The sequence below is a fragment of the Balaenoptera musculus genome, chromosome 2, assembly GCF_009873245.2.
Source record: "Balaenoptera musculus isolate JJ_BM4_2016_0621 chromosome 2, mBalMus1.pri.v3, whole genome shotgun sequence".
NCBI lineage: Eukaryota > Metazoa > Chordata > Mammalia > Artiodactyla > Balaenopteridae > Balaenoptera > Balaenoptera musculus.
This window is the reverse complement of record NC_045786.1, coordinates 149299632-149309182: the sequence shown is the minus strand read 5'-3', so window position 1 is coordinate 149309182 and position 9551 is coordinate 149299632. Positions and strand designations below refer to the sequence as shown.

The following is a 9551-nucleotide window of genomic DNA, read 5'->3' as shown; positions in this document are numbered from 1 at the left end:
TGTAAGTCTGACTCAATAAGTATCCTTAATTACCCTCTTCTTAATTCCATGTTCACATCTAATGATCAGAGGTAACTGGAATCTGGGGCTGAAAATCTCAAACATCGAAACATTGCTGACCGTGAACTCCCTGACAGTGACACACTGCACTGCCTTCTGCCATCTGAGAGGGCTGCATTACTGTTTGTGTTCCCTTCCGTCTTGGATACATTATCCTCAGACACACACCAGGCAGTGCCTCAGATGTGCAGAAAGCATATGAATTTGACCTCCATTTAGTTGTGGGCAAAGTCACTTGGGGTGATTTCACATATGGAAATGTGTTGGTTTGTACATTCACTATAAATTCAGTTGAGAATTAGAGAAACTGTCGGTGGCAAATGGCCTAAGAATATGAGGCTAATTCTGTTACCAGGTTGAGCCTAAAAGAGCTCACCAGGGACTCCTTTTCAGAGGATGGGCCTCTTGTCAGGGATTTGGGAATGGGGGAGGGCAAGAAAAGCGCAATCCCATAGTTCTCTTATGAGGTCATGGATGCCAGAGCAATGCAGAATTCTATTGTGGCTTCACGTCCACCTGAAGCAACCATCTGCAATAAGTGAGGAACCATCTAGCAGCTCCTGAAAAACATGTTCCTCTATAGAAATTACTTTACCACTGGTAAAAAAAGAAGTCTATCTGAAGCTAAAATTTACAGGTGGAAGGATGTGTACAATATGTTCGTGTCTGGAGTTGTCCCAAATTAAACTCCTGAATTTGGTCACTGAGACTCTTTTCCTGCTTCACCTATGCTCAGGCAATTCTAAGGGCTCCTCTCTCAGACTTCATCCTATGTGGCACCCATTTACTTCCACTCTATTTCAGGAACTATGTCCCTGCTGTAAAATCACATCTGGTGGCATTGTGCTCTATCTTACCCAAGGGAGCCAGTGGGTCTGAAGAGGGGATGCAGCATGCCTAGCTCTTCAGCCATGGCCATAGCCAGCCCAAATTTCAGTCTATTCATTGATGGCCGTCCTTCTCAAATTTCAATGGGCATAAGAATCACCCAGGTGCTTATTTAAAACGTACAATTTCAGACTGCAGCTTTAGAGATGTCTTTAGGACTGGGGTAGGTCCAGCCTACCTAAAAACTGTATTTTGAGAAGCAGTGCCTTATACCTGACATCGTTGGTCCTTGAGGCTTAAATGAGGAAGAGGGAAATAATCTTACAGGGCCTAGAATAAACTTTTTTTTTTTTCTTTTTGGCCGCACTGCGGCATGTGGGATCTTAGTTCCCCGACCAAGGATCAAACCCAAGCCCCTGGCAGTGGAAGTGCAGAGTCTGAACCACTGCACCACCAGGTAAGTCCCAAACCCTCCTTTTTATCCAACCTCATCAGACATCATTAGAACGTTGGCCTGAGGGTTCATCCTAATGAATCAAGGCAATGAGCAGTGTTTCCTGAAGTATCCCAAAGGAAACAGACCCACTGTGATCCCAAATCTTCTTTTTATGTTAGAGCTCTATTCTTATCTTAGCTGATACAAATATGCGCAGGGGTCTGAAGCCCAGCCTCCCCATTCGACATGTCACTTACAGGCACTATAGAAACTTAAACCATTTGTCTGTCCATCTGTAAAAATACGTGCCTGTTTTGGGGAAGGGTAAGGAGGGACACTACTGTTGGAGGGAGGATCATATGATTTGCTTGGTTTGTTACCAAGAGAAGTCCAATACCAATAATAATGACACTAAAGTACTTGGGTGAATGAAGGAAGAGATCTGGAGTCTGGTCTTACACCTGATCAGCACATGGTGAATGCAGTAAGAAATTTAGCCTGAGGATTCAATTCTGATGGTTACCTAGGGCAATTCCAAACACTCTAGTTGGTCTAAAAGTTCTTTTACTGGGCTCATACCCTCTTATGCTTTTTTACAAGAACCGTATGGTGAGTCTCCCCAAACACCTTATTTCCCAATTCTACACATCAGCAGGGGACTATGAAGGAATTCTAATTTGTCTACTAACCAATTCATAACCAAATTAGCAAAACAGTTAAGATGGTCCTCAAACTACTAACCAGAAGTCACAGGAACACCTGGAATGCATTCTCTCTTTTCTCCTGCAACTGACAAGACTTCATCCCTCACAAGCAAACAGAATGCTTCAATGGTCTCAAACCTGTTTTCATTTACCAGGAAGGCAATAGAGCCCTTCTTCTCTCTGCCTTTTTGAGGGTCCTTTTTCTTTTAGGATTTCAATGCTGAATCTATAGGACTTTGTTGTGGAAACCTCAGATGCTGGATTCTCCCCAATAACTCCCTGTGGCAGCTAAGTCAACCTTCAGTGGGCTCTGCAGTCACCTTTCAACCTTTTCTCCAGTGGAGGCCAGAGAGAGGACCTAGGACAGATAAGGAAGCAAGAAAGCAGAGGTAAAGCAGAAAGCAACCAGGGGCTGAGCTGCATCGTTCTGATGAACTGTTTAGGTAAATACTGTGCAACTGGATACAGATTCACGTGCCACTGGAGGACCCGTCTGCTGTGGTCTGATAATGGAGACATTTGCATGCCCCAGCCTCCCAGGTGCTGGAGCTGCCCCTGGGGAAGAGCCTGGACCCACCATCTGTTGAAACCAAATATAAGAATAAAACATCTCTTTATAACTCACATTTCTTACCTGAAGTTTAAAAAATTGCCCAGCAATGACATAAAATGAGAAGTTGGGCCTATTTCAGTCTCATTTGTGAATACTGATTGTTTGGAAATTAGTAAATGGAAAAAAAAAGAAAATAAAAATAGACTTACTTTATTAATTTTAGAAATCAGTAATTCCAAAGGGTGCCTTCACCATGGCTCATGTGGTCAGCAGCACACGGACTTTTTTTCACTCTCCGGGAAACTTGTGATATAAACTCCCCCTTTCCTCCAAACCCTCTTGCAAGGGAAGAACAACTTTGGTACATAATGTTGTTGGGATTTTAGGCTTTTAGGAGGTAAAGCTTAATACTGCAATCTTGAAAAGAAGAGGAAGCAAAATGCAAATAGCCAAAGAGCCTCTTTTATATCATCTCTGTGTGGTAGCAGGAGAGGGACAGAGAAGACCTAAGCAGGTGGGAGAGGGGGTGAAAGGGGTAAAAGATACAAGTGTGCTCTGATGGGGTATATATTGCTTCCGCTGAATGTCCCCACTGCCAAGTTCCACGGAAACCCAGCTGACATGTTTTCCTGTCGTCTCAGGAAAAGTCTGGATTGGCTGATAGGCAACAATCTACTGCCACTTCTGCTGGTAGGCACTGGGGACTGAAACAGCAAAAAAAAAAAAAAATACTCTGGACCCCTTGCAGCACTGGTGGATGCTTCACTGGAGTCACGCACCCAGGAGTAGTGGAGTAGTGAATAGGTTCCTCCTCCGCGTGTCTGTGCTTCATCTTTTAGTGTGAGCGGGATCTGAAAAAGAGGAAGTCAACCAACCACTGAGTATCTGAAATGAGCACGTGGGGTTTTACTAATTTACAGGAATGTTTGGATTAGTTAGCATTACTGAAGAATAAAGTAGCTGTGGCCCAAATAAATGAAGATCACTTTGAAGTAAAAAACTGTTAATTTTAACTACTTTTTTTTTTTTTTTTTTTTAAATCATTTTTAGATCCAATTTATTTTTTATTAGAAATGAAGTCAATAAAGATGATTTACTCTGGTACTGTCTTTTGGCATTTCTCCTTTTCTATTTCTAGAAGAAAGTAAATCATCACCTTTTTTTGACCAGGATTCTTTATTTATGGCTGTGTTGGGTCTTCGTTTCTGTGCGAGGGCTTTCTCGAGTTGCGGCAAGTGGGGGCCACTCTTCATCGCGGTGCGCGGGCCTCTCACTATCGCGGCCTCTCTTGTTGCGGAGCACAGGCTCCAGACGCGCAGGCTCAGTAATTGTGGCTCACGGGCCTAGTTGCTCCACGGCATGTGGGATCTTCCCAGACCAGGGCTCGAACCCGTGTTCCCTGCAGTGGCAGGCAGATCCTCAACACTGCGCCACCGGGGGAAGCCCAATTTTAACTACTTTGTTGGAAACGTTTCTAAAACACTCCCATTCTGCTGCTGCTTCTTTTTTGTGTCGTTTTCTTAGTTTCTCCCGGCCCCGCATAAGAACATTTTATCCCTCCTGCTTCTTAAATAAAAGATGCTAAATAAGTTAGCGTTTTCTAGAAACTCAGAGTCAGCATTATTAGCATTCAATATTGAACCACACGGAAAAATTGCTCTATGTACGCTCCAGAGTTTGTCTAAATCTTCCCTCCGTGCTGGGTTATCAGATAACACTCTGCCTTGTACCCCCTGCCTCCACCCCCAAAATACACATCTACATTTCTCCATCCAGTTTAAGAAAAGGAACATTACTATTACCCTAAATCCCCTGTGAGACCCTCCCAATTCTTTCTCATTTCCACTATCTTGAATTTTGGGTTTATCGTCCCCTTCTTTGCTTTTAAAAAACAGGTCTATTTACTACATATACTTATATCCCTACACATTTTATTTTAGTTTTATGTGGTTTTGAATTTTACAGTGCTATTTTATTATGTGACTATTCTTATATGTGATCTCAGTACACAACTGGAAGAATTTCTTTAGATAGATACTTAGGAGTGGAATTGTTGGGTCATAAATACTTGCATCTTCAACCCTCTAAAAATAATGCCAGCTTATTTTCCAAAGCAGTTGTACCAATTCATACCGCCTCTGCCAGTGGATGAGCTTCCCCCCAACCTCAACCTCCTCTACATGTGGAGAAGCGGTATTGCCTGAATTTAAAATTTTTGCGAATCAAGTGAGGATATGATGGTATCCTACTGTGGTTTTAATTAGCATCTGACTGATTAGGAATGAGGTTGAGCATCTTCTCAAGTATCTAGTATTACACACACATGTTTTGTCTTCTGCAAAATGCCTGGATATGCCTTTTGCTTATTTTCCTATTGAGTTGTTGCTTCTTGATGTTTTTAAACAGCTCTGTTGAGATATAATTCCATACCATTCAATTTACCCATTCAATGTGTAAAATTCAGTGACTTTTAGTATATTCAGAGTGCATCCATCACCACTATCAAGTCTAGAACATATTCATCAAAAGGAAATGAAAACCCACATCTCAGCCATCACCCCCATACATCTCATCCCCCCAGACCTAAGCAACCATTAATCTACTTTCTGTTTCTATAGATTTGCCTATTCTGGACATTGCATATTAAGTGGAATCATATAATATGTGGTCCTTTGTGTCTGGCTTCTTTCACTTACCATAATGTTTTCAAGGGTCATCCACATTGTAGCATGCATCAGTACGCTATTCCTTTTAATGGCTGAATAATACTCTATTGTGTATATATACTATATTTATTTATTCACTCATCAGTTGATGGGTATTTGGGCTGTTTCTACCTCTTGGATATTATTAATAATGCTGCTAAAAACATTCAAGTGCAAGTTTTTGTTTGGACATATGTCTTCATTTCTGTTGGGTTATATACATATTGCTCGGTTATAATGGTAACTCTATGTTTAATGGTTTGAGGACCTGCCAAACTGTTTCCCAAAGCAGTTGCACCATTTTGCATTTCCACAAGCAGAGTATGAAGCTTCCAATTTCTCCACAGCCTCAACACTTGTTATTGTCTTTTTTGAATACTGCCATCCTGGTGGGTATGAAGTGGTATTCTGCTATGATTTTGATTTGCATTTCCGTAGTAGCTAATGCCGGTGAGAATGTTTTCATATGCTAATTGGCACTGTATATCTTCTGTGCAGAAATGCCTTGTTCAGCTCCATTGCCCATTTAAAAAATTGAGTTGTCTTTTTAATCATTGAGTTTTAAGACGTCTCTACATATTCTAGATACAAGTCCCTTATTACAAACATAATTTGCAAATATTTTCTCCCATTCTGTGGGTTGTCATTTTGACGGTGTCCTCTGAAGCACAAAATTTAAAAAGTTTGATGATGTCCAGTTTGTCTATTTTTTTCTTTTGTTGCTTATGCTTTTGATGTCATATCTAAGAAACTATTTATTGATTTTTAAAGTTCTTTGCTTAATACATGGATACTAATTTTTTGAGGGTGTGTGGCAAACACCCTCACCAAGTTTGTGACTTGTTTCTTCAATCTCTTTAGGGTATCTTTTTTTTTAAAAGAGGTTGTTTCATGATTTACTAATTTATAAGGAAAGTCCTATTCAGAGATAAAAATTAGATTTTATTTAGATATACACTTAACAAGTGACCTTTTCAGAAAATGATTTTGTTTTAAATGTTAAAACTTCCAGAAAATCCAGGGCAGTCACCATAAAAATGGTTTCTTTAAAAAACTTTTTAAAATAAAAAATTTCAAACATATACACCAACTAGAATAGTATGACACCTTCCTGTTCCCATCCTCTAGCTTCGATAATTATCAACGTCCTACCATTCTTGTTTCATCTCTCTCCCCATGTTTTTTCTCCTGGAATACTTCAAAGAAAAACCCAAGATAACGCATCATTTCACTCATAAATACTTTAGCATGTATTTCTAATAGAGAAGAACTTAAGGATAAAAGGAAAACAAAACAAAAATCCCACAACATCTTTATGGTGTCTTAGAACAGAAGTTCCTAATTTGAATAAAGTCAAATTGATCAGTTTTCACCTTTCTAGTCTGCACTTCCTGGGTCTAATTTAAGAAATCTTTCCCTTACATTATGGTCATAATGTATTGTGCTATAACATCTTACAAAAATACTGACACTTTTGCCTTTTGTATTTAAGTTTTTAATTCAAACTAAAATTGTGTAGGGTATGAAGAACAGATCTACTTTCATTTTTTTCCCCACACAATAACTTATTTTCCTATCATTATTTACTGAAAAAGCCACCCTTTCCTCCTTTAACTGGAATACCTCTCTGCCATAAACTGTTTCCATCTAGAAGACCAGTTTTCTGTGCCAACAACACACTCTCTTAATTACTTTACCTTGATAATAATCTTTTTTTAAAAAAATAAATTAATTTTATTTATTTTTGGCTGCACTGGGTCTTCGTTGCTCTGCGCGGGCTCTCGCTAGTTGCAGGGAGCGGGGGCTACTCTTTGTTGTGGTGCGCAGGCTTCTCAATGTGGTGGCTTCTCTTGTTGTGGAGCATGGGCTCTAGGCGCACGGGTTTCAGTAGTTGTGGCACGTGGGCTTCCGTAGTTGCAGAGTGCAGGCTCAGTAGTTGTGGCACACGGGCTTAGTTTGCTCCGCGGCATGTGGGATCTTCCCGGACCGGGGCTCAACCCATGTCCCCTGCATTGGCAGGCAGATTCTTAACCAGTGCGCCACCAGGGAAGTCCCCCTTGATAATAATCTTGATAATAATTTTTGGTATCTAGTAAGACAAGTCACACATGGTTCCCTATCTCTCATTCCCATTATTTAAGAGTATAATGGTTAGGCTTGACCCTTTTCTCTTTCATGTAAATTTCAGAATCAACTAAAGTTAAAAAAAGAAAAATGAACAACTAATATCCTCTCCAAACTATAGATAAATTTTGGGGTGAACTGACATCTTACCAAACTGACTTTTAATCTATGAACATGTTTCCCTCTCCATTAATTTGGTTTTTTTTAAGTGACTCTCCATAGGGTTTTATAACTTTTTAAAATTGGAGTATAATTGCTTTACAATTAGTGTGTTAGTTTCTGCTGTACAATGAAGTGAATCAGCTATATGTATACATGTATCTCCTCCCTCTTGGACCTCCCTCCCACCCCACCCCCCCATCCCACCCATCTAGGTCGTCACAGAGAACCAAGCTGAGCTTCCTGTGCTTTATAGCATGTTCCCACCAGCTACCTATTTTACGCATGATAGTGTATACATGTTCATCCTAATCTCCCAGTTCGACCCACCCTCCCTGTCCCCGCCATGTCCACATGTCCGTTCTCTACATCTACGTCTCTATTCCTGCCCTGCAAATAGATTTATCTGTACCATTTTTCTAGATTCCACATGTATGTGTTAATATACGATTTGTTTTTCTCTTTCTAGCTTACTTCACTCTGTATGAAAGACTCTAGGTCCATCCACGTCTCTACAAATGACCCAATTTCATTCCTTTTTATGGCTAATATTCCATTTTATACATGTACCACATCTTCCTTAGCCATTCATCTGTCGTTGGACATTTAGGTTGTTTCCATGTCCTGGCTATTGTAAACAGTGCTGCAATGAACACTGGGGTCCACGTGTCCTTTTGAATTATGGTTTTCTCAGGGTACATGCCCTGTAGTGGGATTGCTGGGTCATATGGTAGTTCTAGTTTTAGTTTTTTAAGGACCCTCCATACTGTTCTCCATAGTGGCTGTATCAATTTACATTCCCACCAACAGTGCAAGAGGGTTCCCTTTTCTCCACACCCTCTCCAGCACTTACTGTTTGTAGATTTTTTGATGACTACCATTCTGACTGGTATGAGGTGATAACCTCATTGCAGCTTTGATTTGCATTTCTCCAATAATTAGTCATGTTGAGCATCTTTTCATGTGCCTCTTGGCCATCTGTATGTCTTCTTTGGTGAAATGTCTATTTAGGTCTTCTGTCCATTTTTTAATTGGGTTGTTTGTTTTTCTGATATTGAGCTGCATGAGCTGTTTGTATATTTTGGAGATTACTCCTTTGTCAGTTGCTTCGTTTGCAAATATTTTCTCCCATTCTGAGGGCTGTTTTTTTCGTCTTCTTTATGGTTTCCTTTGCTGTGCAAAAGCTTTTAAGTTTCATTAGGTCCCATTTGTTTATTTTTGTTTTTATTTTCATTACTCTAAGAGGTGGGTCAAAAAAGATCTTGCTGTGGTTTACGTCAAAGAGTGTTTTTCCTATGTTTTCCTTTAAGAGTTTTATACTGTCTGGTCTTACATTTAGGTCTTTAATCCGCTTTGAGTTATGTTTGTGTATGGTGTTAGGGAGTGTTCAAATTTCATTCTTTTACATGTAGCTACCCAGTTTTCCCAGCAGCACTTATTGAAGAGGCTGTCTTTTCTCCATTGTATATTCTTGCCTCACTTGTCATAAATTAGGTGACCATAAATTATGACAAATGTGCGTGCGTTTATCTCAGGGCTTTCTATCCTGTTCCACTGATCTATATTTCTGTTCTTGTGCCAGTACCATACTGTCTTGATTACTGTACCTTTGTAGTATAGTTTGAAGTTGGGGAGCCTGATTCCTCCAGCTCTGTCTTTCTTTCTCAAGATTGCTTCGGCTATTCAGGGTCTTTTGTGTTTCCACACAAATTGTAAAATTTTTTGTTCTAATTCTGTGAAGAATGCCATTGGTAGTTTGATAGGGATTGCACTGAATCTGTAGATTGCTTTGGGTAGTATAGTCATTTTCACAATATTGATTCTTCCAATCCAAGAACATGGTATATTTCTCCATCTGTTTATGTCATCTTTGATTTCTTTCATCAGTGTTTTATAGTTTTCTGAGTACCGGTCTTTTGCCTCCTTAGGGAGGTTTATTCCTAGGTATTTTATTCTTTTTGTCGCGATGGTAAGTGGGGTTG

The 9551-nt window shown here is 40.0% G+C and overlaps 1 protein-coding gene across 15 annotated transcripts in view; it reads right to left on the bottom strand.

The window, feature by feature from the left end:
- Positions 1–2776: 2776 nt before the first annotated feature.
- Positions 2777–9551, bottom strand: part of TTLL5 (tubulin tyrosine ligase like 5) — a 318372-nt gene continuing 311597 nt past the window's right edge. For 13 of the 15 annotated variants that reach the window (XM_036843204.1, XM_036843202.1, XM_036843207.1 and 10 more), the window contains one exon: positions 2823–3432. In XM_036843204.1, coding sequence (XP_036699099.1) covers positions 3410–3432 — 23 coding nt within the window. In that variant the 3' untranslated portion in view covers positions 2823–3409. Of the gene's footprint in view, positions 3433–9551 lie in introns of all 15 variants that reach the window. The other 2 variants (XM_036843213.1, XM_036843218.1) reach the window with 2 other exon arrangements.